This window comes from Miscanthus floridulus, chromosome 17 (genome assembly GCF_019320115.1).
Source record: "Miscanthus floridulus cultivar M001 chromosome 17, ASM1932011v1, whole genome shotgun sequence".
In the NCBI taxonomy this organism is placed as follows: Eukaryota; Viridiplantae; Streptophyta; class Magnoliopsida; order Poales; family Poaceae; genus Miscanthus; species Miscanthus floridulus.
Genome location: NC_089596.1, coordinates 25423353 through 25438211, shown reverse-complemented (window position 1 = coordinate 25438211; position 14859 = coordinate 25423353). Strand labels below are relative to the sequence as shown.

Below are 14859 nucleotides of genomic sequence, written 5' to 3'. Positions count from 1 at the left end.
TGCTTTATGTGCCCTTGGTTGCTTATTCTGATACTCTGAATATCTGGTCACCTGACCTGAGTCAACAAAAAGAACGTATCAATATACACAACTGATTACTAAGGCCAGCCAAATCGTTCGTTGTACACTTGTGCTTGAATTTAGGTGAAAAAGTGCATTGTTTCATCTATGACGAAGATCTGATATAATAATGAACGAGAAACTACACATACAACTTGCTTTGGCTCCGTTTGCTTTGCTGAAAAAAGCCGAAACACTGTTCCGGCTGATTTGTTGTAAGAGAAAAATACTATTTCGACTGAAAAAACAAGCTGAAAAAAGGCATTTTTCTCTCACATTATTTGTTCTCCAATTCTCAAGACATTTTTCTTAGTTTCTTTTTCTTTTTTCTTTTTTTAGGGGAAATATGAATTTCCATTACTGAGACGAAGCTGAATCATCAGCAATTACATACCGAATACAAAAAGGGATAGGGACTATGATTGATAGGTGGGGGGTTAAGTAGATTTATGGACCATGATTGATAGATGGGGGTTAAGTAGATTTTTTCCAAAGAGGGATAGGGACCGGATTCTGGTCATCATCCACAGAACACAAACTACCGAGAGCAGCAAGCATATGCGCCGCTTGCGTTGGATGGAGGATTCTTGTTTCCTCTCCGACGAATCTGATGGCGAGCGCTCCCCCTCTCCGTACCTGGAGGCCGCTCGGCGGGCCCTCTCGGCCGCCCCCGTCAAGGAGACCCCTCCTTAGGACGTTGCGCACCTGGTCCCCCGCGCCGCCGGGTCACGAGCCGCGGGTGCGGGCCAGGCACCAAGGCGCCGTCGTCGCATGCGGGCTGCAGCAGCGCTTCCGGCTGGGGAGCAAGGCGCCGCTGGGAAGATCCTGGCCGCCCCCGTCGCGGAGAACCCTCCCGAGAACGTTGCGAACCCGGCCCCCTGCGCCGCCGGGCCTTCACGGGTCGTGGCTGCGAGCCAGGCACCAAGGCGCCGCCACCTGCGTCGTCGTCGTAAGCGGGCGGCCGCGGCGCTTCCGGTCGGGGAGCAAGGCGCCGCCGGCGGATCCCGGTGCACCACCGGCTGCCTGCGCCGGACGCTGATGGCTGGCAGATGGTACTGCCGCACACGCAGAACCAACGCCGCTGCTGCCGCAGACGCGGGCGCCCACCTCCACGCTGGCAGCGTCCAGTCCCCCCGGCTCCAATAGGCCTCTGCTTCAACTGCCTCGCCGAGGGGCATGTCGCCTCCCGGTGCCGCTTCCCTTCGCGCTGCCTGATCTGCAGACGCACGGAGCACCGCGCGAGAGCTTGCAGACGCGGTCGTTCACTGCATCGTCAGGCATCAGGCACAGATGGGGGCAGTCCGCTCCATCACCAACGTCGTCACCGGTTCGGCAACGACACCGACTGGATGAACAGGGGAAGCCGAGGCAGTTCAGGGCCATGGCCGCGTCAACACCGGTTCGGCAACGCCGACGATGGCCAAGACTCCGGCGACGTGCCCGACCCGCAGCTTGGGCCAGGGTGGGGCCCAACGTTCCAGCAAGCGCCACCTATCGTTGTTGGCGAGATTCCCTGCCCGGTCCAACCTGGCCACGGTACTTGGTCGTCTCGACCACGCACGTCAGGTACGGTGTCGTCTTCCTCCTCCCAGTCGACCGAGGCATCCTAGGATTTCGAATTTCGAATCCTCCCGCAACTGGAACCGCCGCCTCCCAGGATGGACCCAATGCTTCTTGTCGCTGACACGGAGGGCCCCGAGCGCTCTTCACCATGCCTGGTGGCAGTTGAGCAGCCACTTTTGGTCATGGAGCTGGAAATGTCGCTGCAAAGCGCCCATCCGCAGACGTCCTGGGCGTCGGGGTTGGTGGCTGACGAGCATGAGCTCACTGCATGGCCTGTGGTTCTGCCCGTTGTTCGCGGAGGGTCGCTAATCGCGAACACAACAGGACGCTCGGCTGGTTCAGTTAGCCTCTGCCATCCCAACGAGGGTGACAACATTTCTGGAGATGGGCTGGACCAACTTGGGCCCCTTCCTACGGTGGTGGACTCACTTCCTGTCCAGCCTACCGTCGGGAGCCTACACTTTGAAGCCCACAACGAGGAGCCTGCACAGCCTACCGTCGGGGACACCTTGGCCCATGACGACTGTTGCCCATCTGTTGCAGGATCTCCCACAGTCCAACTCAATTCAGTACATGACTTCATTGCTAGCCTCAAGTTGCCGCTCACGGAGTCGCTGATTCAGTCCCCGCCGCGCCTCCGCGTCTCGCGCACGTGTGATGAAGCTCTGGTGCCACGGCGCAGCGACAGACTCGCAGCCAAATCCGTCTACCGTGACCCGCAGCCGGAGAAGCAGGCCAAGCGGGTGATGCTCAACAAGTGGCGGCCTTCCTCGGCACGCGCACCACGGATATCACCGGCAACGCCTGATGCGTCCATCGCGGATCGGTTCCATGAGACGTTTGCAGAGCCATTGTCTTCCTCCAAGCACGCAGCAATGTGGGAGCTCTTCCCCAAGGCTGGTGCCCGCAAGGGGCGGGCGGCGCCGCAGCCGTCCTGAGCACGGGATGGCTCTCCGTCGCTTCATGGTTGTCGCCTAGACGGCAGCGTAGAGCAAGCTCTTCGGTCGCACATTTAGTTTCTTAGTCACAACAGTGTGTGTTCCACCGCTTAGCGGTGCCTTTTGTTTATGTTCAACCTCATCACTAATGGTATCTCGCCGTGATGTGATGACGGGCGTGTAACTTTTCTAAAACTTCTTCTTAATGAAACACGTGCCATGCACGTTCTCGAAAAAAGAAGGTTGCACCTCTTCATTATTAGATCAAATTTCTATGTGCTCATTTTCTGCCTTTTGTCTTTGAAACATCAATGTGCATGAAATAGAGCTTTGCATTTTCAGTTAGAGATCCTGAAGTAGTAGATGGTTGATGTGTATATTTCTTATTTACTCCTTTCTTCAAAGATTGGTAACTTATTGTTCGTAGCATGTGACTTTTTGAGTACTGAATGGATGTGTAAGGGGTACTTGTCTTGGGATGCAGTTGGCATGGATAGGTCTGGACTTGTCCAATTAAATCCACACCCATATCATCCTATATGTTTCACATGAGCAAGCTCTTTTGATATTTCAATAATACTATTTCTTAGTGCCTATTGCTCGTTCACTTTTGTTTACTAGGCTGTGCTAGTCCATGAGAAAATGGCTTGAATTAAAATGAGAAATGAACTGAAATCCTGAATCCTGATATGGTGTGGTCCATGCTTCAGTACTCAGTTAATCTTCAGTCTTCACTATATGTAGTCAGTATTTGTGAGTTCTTGCTATATGGATCTTATACTATGTCTGGTGGCCTTTTTTACCAAATTACAGAACTAAGATAAACTTTGTGATATGTAGCGGTATTGAAATATTGGCGCACAAGTTATTTCACCTGTATGCAGTATTGCAGTGCCGAAGTGTTTGTTTAGTAATATACTGTTCTAGCTTGTAGAGATCTTTGAAATCTTACAGTCCTATGTAGTTCCTTTAGTTACATAAGTTCAGAGCCATCAGCAAAATCACTTTTCACATCTCTGTTTGTTTGAAAGGTTCCTGTTCTCGTAACTGTTATGCCCATAGAAGTTTTCCATATGTGCTGTACATCTGCCACACTTATGTTGAACCCTACTGTTATTTCCCTCTACTCTAGTGACCTTTCCCTCTATGTAGGTTGTGGTGGCTACCATAGCATTTGGCATGGGAATTGACAAATCAAATGTCAGGCGAATTATTCACTATGGTTTCCCACAGGTTAGTATAGCCTTTAGTACTTCCTAATTAACTTCCAGACTCAATTTTCCTGCAATCCTGTTCATGTCATTTCACACTCCTGTTTGGTGAAAATGCATGATAAATTGTTCTGTTCATAAATCAGAGAAGCGGATACCGTACAAACTTGTTTACAAAAATATCTATTATGTTTATCCAATGGCTACACCTGAACATGCAAATGTGTGCCTTCAACTTAGGAGTTTACAGTAGTGGCAGTTGTCATAGCACAATATGAAAATTTTGGGCGTTGACTGTTTATTGCTTCTCTAGTTCCCTTTTTGGCTTTCTTTTTTGGTTGTTAAGGGATCATATGGCTGCATGTGCTAAAAAGGCTTACGCCAGGCTGCCAATTTAGATTCTTGATGAAACATCACGGCAGAAACAGTATGATTTGATTAGTAGAATACAGGCTCTCTTAGAATTTAGGTTTTCAGATACATCCCCTATTGGCTTAGCCTTTCTTTCGTTTCATGTTTTTGACTTCTGTCTGAGTTCTCACCAGTGTTTAATTGATCTGTTCAGAGTTTAAAAACATATTATCAAGAAGCTGGTCGTGCTGGTAGAGATGGAAAGCTCTCAGATTGCAGTGAGTTGTGATGCTTCAGATTTGTTACAGTTTTCGTAGACATGATGTTTCTCACCTGTTTGTAGACTCTGAAGAATATGATGATTGATGAATCATATACGCTAGTTACATGTATTATTTATGTTTACCTGCAAGGCTGCAACTACTACATGAAGCCTTCACCTCCAGGCATCACTTTTGTTGACAATGGGCCTCCTAAGTAAAGGTATTTAGAGTGGTTGAGCCAGGGGATCGGGACCAGAGGAATATGATACCAGTTGAGATGGCGGTGGATGGTTGGTTGCCGGTGGATGGCACAATGCGTAGTAGTAGGAGGTGGAAGGGTGAGGACTTGGACCACGGGGCCGACGTTTAGGTGCCAGCCATGACGTGGATACGAGGCCAAGTTACAAGTCCTTCCTCCATATGACTTTAATCATATTCTAATCCAATCTGCTAATATCTCTAACTAAAACTGACTAACATACTCCCTGAATATAAGGCGCGATTTGACTTGGTGCGGTCTTCAAGAACATATTTTGACCTATAATTTCTCTTATAATATATAATTTATAGGAACAAAAGTTTGATCAGTAGAAGGTATTTCTAAATACAAATCTAAAGTAACTACTTTTGTAATACAAACATTTGATATGATTAGGCTAGTTGTTAGTCAAAGATAACAAAGTTTGAATTTTGAAATACGTGCATGCCTTATATTCGGGGACGGAGGGAGTATCTCCTAAATATAAGGGGCATACCCAGTGCAGAGAGCTTCCGCTCTGTGCGGGGTCTGGGGAAGGGTGTCAGTGGCAAGCCTTACCCTCTCTTGTGCAATGTGAGGAGACCGAACTCGAACCCAAATATCTCCTAAACAATGTTTTCAAGTCGTCCGATTAATCGCGATTAATCACGATTAATCGTCCTAATCGGTCCCTGCTGACTGATTAGGGGTACCATCGACTTGTACAAGTCGTCCGATTAATCGCGATTAATCGTGATTAATCGTCCTAGTCGGTCCCATGGCGACTAAGTTCGACTGGATGACTTGAAAACATTGCTCCTAAATAAAAGCACCTAGGACTCTGACTCCCTGAGAACTCAGCCACTTTGTGTGTGCTCTGCGCTGCATCCTGATCCTGGGTCGCCTCCTTGCGCTTCCGGCATTGCTCATACGTACACAGGATCTTTTTTTTGTGCGAATCATAGTGAGAGCGAATAGGTCTCGGGAATTGATTGATAGATTAGCAACAGTACAGGGTACAATATATAGGCAAGGATCAATAGGGTTTATAGAAACACCCAATCAACGGTGATCCTTACCTTATCAATGTAATCTATCTATCTTAACCCCTAAGGCAGCCAGCCTAACAGGCTAGGCGCCAGGCCCAAGGCCAGCCCATTAGGGCGCCTATTCTAACACGCCCCCGCAGTCGAATCATCAGTCATTCTGCATGTTTAGACTGGACCTAAACTCCGTGAAAACTAAAGTAGGCAGCCCTTTGGTGCAGATATCTGCATATTGCGAAGAGGTGGGAACATGCAGAACACGAAGATCACCAACGACGACTCGCTCCCGGACGAAGTGAAGATCGATCTCGATGTGCTTGGTGCGCTGATGCTGAACCGGGTTGGAGGTCATGTAGACGGCACTGATGTTGTCATAATACACCAGTGTGGCGCGTCGTAGAGGGGCATGCAGCTCCAGAAGTAGCTGGCGGAGCCAAGTAGCCTCTGCAACTCCGTTGGCCAACGCACGATACTCGGCTTCAGCACTGGATCTTGACACTGTGTTCTGGCGCTTCGAGGACCAGGAAACAAGGTTGTCGCCAAGGAACACCGCATAGCCTGAGGTGGACTTGCGAGTGTCCGGACAACCAGCCCAGCCAGCGTCGGTGTAGCGACAAGATCAGTCGAAGTAGACGGTCGCAGCAGGAGACCAAGGTGAAGAGTGCCTCGAACGTAGCAAAGAATCCTCTTCAGGGCAGCAAGGTGAGGCTCACGAGGATCATACATGTGGAGGCAGACCTGCTGAACTGCATATGCAATGTCTGGGCGGGTGAACGTCAGGTACTGGAGAGCTCCGGCAAGGCTGCGGAAGTCTGTAGCATCAGACATAGGGGCCCCATCAGCTGCAGCAACCTTCGGATTGGTGTCAACTGGAGTGGAGCACGGCTTGCACTCTGTCATCCCTGCACGTTCCAGAATGTCCAGCATATACTGTTGCTGTGAGAGGAGGCCATCACCACTTCGTTGAACCTGCATACCAAGGAAGTGATGCAATGCACCGAGGTCTTTCATGGCGAACTCCTGCTGAAGCGCTGAGATAATCCGCCGAAGGAGACCAGGTGAGGAAGCTGTGAGGACAATGTCATCCACATAGAGCAACAGGTAGGCTGTATCTGATCCACGCTGGTAAATAAAAAGTGAGGTGTCTGACTTGGCTTCAACAAACCTAATAGACAGCAGGAATGAGGCCATCCGGCTGTACCATGCGCGAGGAGCCTGCTTCAGGCCGTATAGGGATTTCTTCAGAAGGCAGACAAAGTCCGGGTGAGCTGGATCTTCGAACACGGACGGCTGCTGGCAATACACAATCTCACACAGATTGCCATGAAGGAAGGCGTTCTTCACATCTAGCTGGTGGATGGGCCAGGTGCGAGAGAGCGCCAAGGAGAGCGCCGTGCGGACAGTAGCGGGCTTCACCACAGGACTGAACGTCTCATCGAAGTCAACACCAGGCCGCTGGGTAAAGCCACGAAGAACCCAGCGTGCCTTGTACCGCTCAAGGGAGCCATCGGACTGAAACTTGTGCTTGAAAATCCACTTTCCAGTGACGACGTTGGCCCGAGGAGGTTGAGGCACGAGGTCCCAAGTGTGATTCTGCAAGAGAGCACTGTGTTCTTCTTCCATAGCCGCTCGCCAATTGGGGTCAGCGAGAGCGCTACGAAAGGTCTTTGGCACTGCAGAGAGGGGGGGCGGCGTGGTAGGCGGTAGGCATCCGATAGCCGCTCTTCGACTGCGTGCCCATAGCGTGCTAGTTCGTCGCTGGAGTGACAGCAACGCCGCCCTTGGGTAGCGGGGCGGCCAGTGCAGGAGCAGCCGGAGCAGGCGGTGTCGGGGCGGCTTGTACAGGAGTAGCCAGCGGTCGGGGTCGACGCGTGTAGTGGTACGTGAAGGCCCGATCCGATCGGAGAGGTGGGAACCTGGGCGGGGGTCCTGCGCCTGCACGCAGGGCAGGCGGGATGTAGAGCGGGGAGGCCTCTCCAGGCGTGTTGGGCAACGCCGTGGCCGCGCGTGGCACGGGAGAGGTGGTCCTGGTGGCTGCGCGTGGCGCGGTAGGTGTCCCCGACGCCTGCAGCGCTGGTGGAATGTAGAGCGCGGGCGCCGGTGGATCATCAGCATCATCAGCAGGCAGGGGCGCCCCAGGCACAGTCGCAGTGGGACCGGCAGGGGCGCTGGAGACATCAACGGTGCAAACTTGTGCATCGGTCCAATAGGAGGGAGCACAGGGTTAGTAGTATCGTCATCGAGGAATTGTAGGTCCGCTGGAGCACTAGGACCATGGCGCTCAGCAAAGGGAAATGCCATTTCATCGAAGATGACGTGCTGGGAGACGATGACTATTGGAGGAGAGGTCAAGGCAGCGGTACCCTTTGTGATGAGCGGAATAGCCTAGGAAGACACACAGGACAGACCTAGGGGCGAGTTTGTGGGGTGCAGTAGCCGACATGTTTGGGTAACATTTGCAACCGAAGACTCGTAGATGATCATATGCTGGTGGCTTGCCGAACAGGGCAAGGTGCGGCGTGGAAAACTGTAGAGTCTTGATAGGCAGTATGTTGAGCAGAACAGTGGCTGTAGAGAGGGCCTCTACCCAGTAGGACGGAGGCATGGACTCCTGAAAGAACAGCGAGCGAACAACATTATTGATGGAGCGAATAATACGTTCAGCTTTACCGTTTTGAGACGATGTGTAGGGACAGGACATGCGAAGGTGGATGCCATGAGCGAGGAAAAACGGACGGGAGCTAGAGTTGTCAAACTCTCTCCCGTTGTCGCACTGAACAGCCTTGACCCGAGCGCCAAATTGGGTGGAGGCGTGAGCGATGAAGTGAGCAAGCGTGCTGAAAGTGTCAGATTTAAGCCGCAAAGGAAACGTCCACAAATAATGAGTGCAATCATCAAGTATGACCAAGTAGTATTTATAACCAGAAATGCTGACAACTGGAGAGGTCCATAAATCACAATGTATAAGATCAAACTTGCTAGACGCACGAGAGGTGGACTCATGAAAGGGCAAGCGAACATGACGCCCTAACTGACAAGCATGACATAACTCTGAGCAATCCTGAATATGACAGGAGACACTAGACGCGAGCTTCGACAACGCCTCATGACCGGGGTGGCCAAGACGCCGATGCCACAGCGGGGAGGAAGCCTGGGCGACAAGGGAGTGTGCTAGGGGTAGGCGCAGAGGGTATAGCGGCCCAGAGCTATTGCACCTGACGATCTCGGTCCGAGATAGAAGAACCTTCACAGAACAACCAACGGGGTCAAACTCAACAGAACAATTATTGTCGGTAGTAAATTGACGAACAGAGATAAGATTCTTAATAATTTGTGGCGACACAAGGACATTATTAAGACGTAAATTGCGAGACAACTCTATAGAGCCAGTGGCAGTGACAGGAAGAAGAGAGCCATTACCGACAACAATGGATGAAGGAGTAGGGTACCGCGGGAGAAGAACATGTGAAAGAGAGGAGGACTGAGATGTCATATGTGAAGTAGCACCTGAGTCGAAGTACCACTCATTGGACGTAGGAGGGGTCAACGACGTTGTGCTGAAGGCGGAGGCGAGGGCCGTCGGGTCCCAAGAGGGGAGGCCGACCACCGGGTTGTAATACCCGGGGGCGACCCACTGTCCAGTGCCATCAGGAGCAGGGAGGGCAGCGGCCTGCTGGTGGGCAGCAAGGGCGTGCTGCTGCTGTTGGGCGAGGAAGGCCTGCTGCTGCGCGTGTTGTTGTGCCTGCTGCTGCGCCTGCAAGTGAGGAGGCACTAGGATGGGTGCCAGCGGTGGACGAGGTCCCCCTGGCCACATTTGAATGGTCCCGGTCCAGGGGTTGTAGACGCTGGGCCATGGCCGCCCGCCGGACGGTGGCTGCTGCTGTTGTGCGCCACCAGTGGGGCGTGACCCCTGTCTAGGAGGGCCACCGCCGCTGTTGCCTTTGCCGCCACCGCCGCGCTTGCTGCGACGGTTGTTAGGCGGCTTGGAGTTCCCACCAGCGCTCGTGCCGGAGGACGCAGGGGCAGGGCTGGGAGTGGTGGAGGCGGCGAGCGTAGTGGCAAGTGCGTCCTTGCGGGTCTCCATGGTGAGTTCCTCTAGGATGAGGTCGTCACGAGCCTCCAGGAAGGTGGGGAACGGTCGAGCGCGACAAAGGAGCGTCCCAACGTGGTTGAAGCGCTCGTTGAGGCCGCGGATCACGTTGAGGACGAGCGTGCGGTCGGTGACGACCTCGCCAAGGGCCGTGAGATCATCAGCCATCTTTTTCAGCTTGCGGCAGTAGTCGGTGACGGAGAGGTCCCCTGGACGAAGTTGCGAAACCGCGTCTCGAGGTGGATGGAGCGAGCCTCGCGGTTGCCAAGGAACTGCGATCGACGGCGAGCCAGGCATGCCGAGCGGTGGAGCCCTGGGCGGAGATGATCTCGCCAAGATCGTCGGTGAGCGTGGCGATGATCCAGGACTTGACGACGCAGTCCATCCGGGCCCAATCAGGAGGAATTGGGGCTGGAGGTTCCTCTCGAGCGTGATCCTGGAGGGAGAACTTGCCGAGGATGAGAAGAAACTGATCACGCCAGCGGTTGAAGTTACCGGAATTGACGTCAAGGATGGTGGTGACGTGGTTCCGGATGTTGCTGACCGCAACAGCCTGAGCATGGAGCTGCAGAACGGCAACGGCCTCGTGATGCAGCATGGCAGCCCGAAGATCGGGGTGGCGGCGCTGAAGTGCCTCCAGGTGTGGCGCCAGAGGGTTCCGGAGCAACGGCGGCAGTGGTGGTCGCCCGCTCCTTGGCAGCGCGCGCCAGTGCCTCGCTAGCGCGCTGGGCGGCGGCGTCGCGATCCTTAGTCGCGGCTGTGGCCTCCTCCTCGGCCTGTAGGGCGCGTGCTAGGGCAGCATCACGCGCAGCCTGACGCTCGCACTCGAGACACTGAGCAGCGGCGGCAGCCTCGTTGGCCTTCTCCGCGGCGAGGCGTTGGGCGACGGCGTCTGCCTGGATGGTGGCAGAGGAGGAGTCCAGATCGTCCCTAGCCCTGGGGGTTGCTGGAGGGGTGGAGGGCATGGTGGCGCAGCACGGTGGGTACCGGCGCGCGGAGGGGCGCAGCGCGGCGAGGGGCCGGCGCACGTGGAGTGGGCAGCGGAAGAGGAGACCTAAACCTAGGCGGCTGATACCATGAGAGCGAATAGGTCTCGGGAATTGATTGATAGATTAGCAGCAGTACAGGGTACAATATATAGGCAAGGATCAATAAGGTTTATAGAAACACCCAATCAACGGTGATCCTTACCTTATCAATGTAATCTATCTATCTTAACCCCTAAGGCAGTCAGCCTAACAGGCTAGGCGCCAGGCCCAAGGCCAGCCCATTAAGGCGCCTATTCTAACACATAGTACAGCCGCAGACACTCATACATGCACGTACACTCACCCCTATGAACGCACACCAATACCTTGATCCTGTTTTTTACCATAACCTAGCTAAAACTGGTCAAGCAATCATGATCATAAATTTTGAAGATGTCAGTGGGCTAGGGTATTTACTTTGGAGCTTTATTGGCATCTTTGTACCAAATGTTCCCTGTTCAGTAATTCCCACTAAATATGCATCTGTAGATGGACCAATTAATTTTTAAGTTTTTCATGACAACTTCTGTGTTTTCTTATTTGGTTTATTGTGTTTTGAGTTTTTGAGTTTACGAGCAAAGCTGTAGGGTATAGTCTAGAAAATGTTCTATGTTGTTTAGGGGATGTTGTTGGTGCCCTTAAATTTTAATGGACCTCTATGCTGAAAATTCCCTGCTGCACCTTTCTGTCCTCATTCAAAGTACACTGTACACCTTCATCATGCACTACTTTTATCAATTAGTATCAAGCCTTTCTTTATTTCCTCCTGCACTGTGTCACTTTTCCCCTTGAAATTATCTGCAGCTCTATATTGTAATTTTTTGAGATCACCGACACTCCTTCCTAATAAAAGAAGTGAGGAACAGACAAAGGCTGCATATAGAATGCTACGTGATTGTTTTCAGTATGTCTCTAGCTATCAAACTGTGGTGATGGAATCACATGTATATTTGCTAAATGTCAAGGGATTAAAGTTGGTTGCATTTTTTTTTTTTTGGTGGCAGCTATTCTCTGAACACTTCAACATGTAGAGCCAAAATATTAGTGAAATACTTCGGCGAAGATTTTGGTCCTGATGGATGTCGCATGTACTTTTTCTACTTCCTCCACGACTCTTCTTGTGATACAAATCAAGGATGCGCTTGCAATCTCATGTGAAACTGTGTTCTCAATTGCAGACATTTTTTACAAGTGTATCTGATTTTCACTTTTGATCTCAGGTGTGACATATGTACTAATGGCCCTCCTCAAATGCATGATTTCAAGGAAGAAGCGATTGTGTTCATGAATGTGCTCCAGGGTCGAAGTGTGAGTATCCAGTATAAATCGGGTTGACCATATACTATTCTGGTTCCAATCTAACAATGTAATGTCAAATACAAATTGTAATGAGATTACAAAGTCTCAACTCGGTCGTTGAGGAAGCCAGTATGTTTCCTTTAGTTATACCGTTTTGAGCTTTGTTGTTTCATCTCTGCCTGAAATTGGAAATGACAATGTGGATACAGTTCTGATAATTCCATTCATCTTCACAGTGTTAAGGTCTTTTTCGTTCTTTGAGGGAATCTGATACATCTAGTTGCAGGCTTTAGGGGAGCAAAGAGCCCTTTTACTTATATATAAACTTAAAATTTGCCATGGAGCATCCCTCCTTTAGTACCACTATTACTGTTAACAGTGATTCATGCTTAAACTCGACAACAACAACAACAACATAGCCTTTCAATCCCAAGCAAGTTGGGGTAGGCTAGAGTTGAAACCCACAAGAGCCCCTAGTCATGCTTAAACTCGGTGGTATAGAAACTTTAACTTTTGTACAGAAACTTACATGGCTGATTTCTAAAAATGCCTGTTCACATAACTTATAAAAGGAACACAGGCAAAGTGATACACAGAAGCAACATGAGAAGGTCTCCCTTGTAATTTTTTTTAGTTATGAACTTACTGTGGATAGACAGACACATCCAAGATGCAAGATTTTTCACATTTTCCCTTTTTGTAGTTTCATCTCCTTTACATTTTTATGACAAGGAAATTGAGCTACTTTCAATCCAGCATATATTTTAGTTACACGGTATCTTTACTATATTGTTGTAACTTCATGTAAATCCTTGTTATCCAGGGTGATGAAACTGAAGATATGGTTTACAGCAGTGTACCCCATTATAGCTCTGGCTGGAGGGTTTGGGGAGGCACCTAATTTTAGAATGGTTGTCAAGTCATATAAGGGAAAAGGTTCGTTCTAACGACTTCCCATCTTTTGAACTTTGAAACTGGTAGCAGTAAACAAAGAATTCTTGTCTTGTTAAACAATGACCATAGGGTGGTTGTATATTGCATGAGTAGTTCTTAGATTATCGTTTTATTGTGATACATTTTTATTAGAACTAAACTGAGAATTATTGTCTTGTTGAACAATGCCATAGGTTCTTAGTTAGAATTGCCAAAACTGTTGTTGTGATTAAAGACTATTTGTAGCTTCCTAGGTTTGCTGCAACAGACAAGATATGGTGGCAAGGTCTTTCCCGTATATTAGAAGGCCTGAGATTCGTGCAGGAAGCAGCTGAAACTGTAAGCAATTTACTTTATAGCGTGTTCTTTTTACAATGTGTAATTCAATGTTGTTTTGATGCTCGGTATGAAAAAGAATGTTACTGTCCACTACACGGTATGTGAATATTAGAAACTACTAATTTTATTCCTCTCCTTTAATTTCCTTTTTTTAACATCTCATTCACTATTTCGAAGTCAAAAGTTATGCCTTTTCATGTTCAGCCTTCAGATCTACAGCCTCTAGGTGCTAATAATGTTGACAACCTTTTGCTGGCTCCATGCCAGTTCTGCTCAGAATAAGTTAACTATTGGAAACATGCCAGTTTTCAGTTGTGCATTGCCTTCTAGTCATGCAGAACAGGGAAACATTTTAGTGACATCCAGCACTCCTGACTGATACCAAAGCTTCCACTGATGACTGGCTCATAACTCATAATGTCATATCAGTATATGGGTTGAGTACATACTAATAATTGCATAAGTGGACTATGGATTAGGAAAGTTCTCCTGGTGCTGTGTAGAAACTCCTCTAGACAGTTTGTTCAAAAACTTTCCGTTGCAGGAATGCCATTTATGAGGATTACCAAAGACCTATATGCAGACACAAGCATAATTTTTTGCTTAGGATTTATTGCTTTGCTGTTCTTTGTTCGCACCACAAGAGGCAAAGCATAAGAATTCCTGGAAAAAACTGACTTGATAACGGATGTACTTGCAGCCCCGTGTCTCCATGCAGTACCCTGAACTGACGGAGGAGGGGCTAAAGTTTCTTCGTAGCTCACAATCAGAACAACCTCTATATGCATACCCAGACGCGGCAATGCTGTTGGCAATGAACGAACCAAGGCCCTTCTCTGACTTCTCTGAGTGGGGGAGGGGCTGGGCCGATCCCGAGATCCGCTGGCAGCGTCTGGCGGGCAAGAAGACCGGGAGAAGAAAGCGGAAGTGGCGCTCCCGGTCCCGGCAGCAGCAACCGGCCGGCTTCACCACTGCCAAAGAGAGACTAGCCGCGATACTGCCGAAGAAGCGAAAAAGGTGATGTGCAAGGTTGGTAGTAGTAGGATAGATCTCGTTGGTGTTATAGTGTTATCGTCGAAGTTCATATGGCCAGTTAGATTTTATTCGCTCGAATGCTCGAAGAACCTATCGGAAAGAAGCGAAGGTTTTTTTCCCCGATGAAAATCTGTTGTCATCGTGCTAATGCTGCTATAGACCGGGCGTCCGGGCTTCCAGACGCACCATTCCCCCCCCCCCCCCCCCCCCCCACCCCACCCCCCACTCGCACTTCACCCGCTCCGCCCATGGTTCCACAGTCACTCTCTCCTGCAGTCGCACTCCGTCGTTTCCTCCGCCCTCGCTCTCTCCTGCCCTCACTCTCTGCGCCGCTTTCCTGCCCGCTCTTCGAGCCGTCGCCGCGCGAGCTCCCTCAGTCCCTTGCCCCTCCGCGACCACCCTCTCTCCCTCTGCACGCGAGCTCGCTTCGCGCCTGTCCACCCGTGCTCCCTTCCAACCTCCGTC

The 14859-nt window shown here is 50.4% G+C and overlaps 1 protein-coding gene across 2 annotated transcripts; it reads left to right on the top strand.

Moving 5' to 3' along the window:
• The first annotated feature begins 615 nt into the window (after positions 1 to 615).
• On the top strand, positions 616 to 14461 carry LOC136518537 (ATP-dependent DNA helicase Q-like SIM). 2 transcript variants are annotated; one of them, XM_066512211.1, is made up of 9 exons: positions 616 to 1626; positions 3714 to 3794; positions 4338 to 4401; positions 11593 to 11692; positions 11793 to 11876; positions 12009 to 12096; positions 12911 to 13023; positions 13275 to 13359; positions 14060 to 14461. In XM_066512211.1, the coding sequence occupies exons 1-7, from the start codon at positions 1477 to 1479 to the stop codon at positions 12986 to 12988; spliced, it is 645 nt and encodes a 214-aa protein (XP_066368308.1). In that variant the 5' UTR covers positions 616 to 1476; the 3' UTR covers positions 12989 to 13023; positions 13275 to 13359; positions 14060 to 14461. The 2 variants fall into 2 exon arrangements, with proteins under 2 accessions (XP_066368308.1, XP_066368307.1); XM_066512210.1 differs by having other exon boundaries at positions 13267 to 13359.
• The last annotated feature ends 398 nt before the right edge of the window (positions 14462 to 14859 follow it).

Coding starts and splice junctions, on each gene's coding strand:
- LOC136518537 (XM_066512211.1), top strand. CDS start 1,477: ATGGCCAAGACTCCGGCGACGTGCCCGACCCGCAGCTTGGGCCAGGGT. Junction 4,402..11,592: donor TGGAAAGCTCTCAGATTGCA/GTGAGTTGTGAT, acceptor AATTATCTGCAG/CTCTATATTGTAATTTTTTG. Junction 11,877..12,008: donor GGTCCTGATGGATGTCGCAT/GTACTTTTTCTA, acceptor TTTTGATCTCAG/GTGTGACATATGTACTAATG.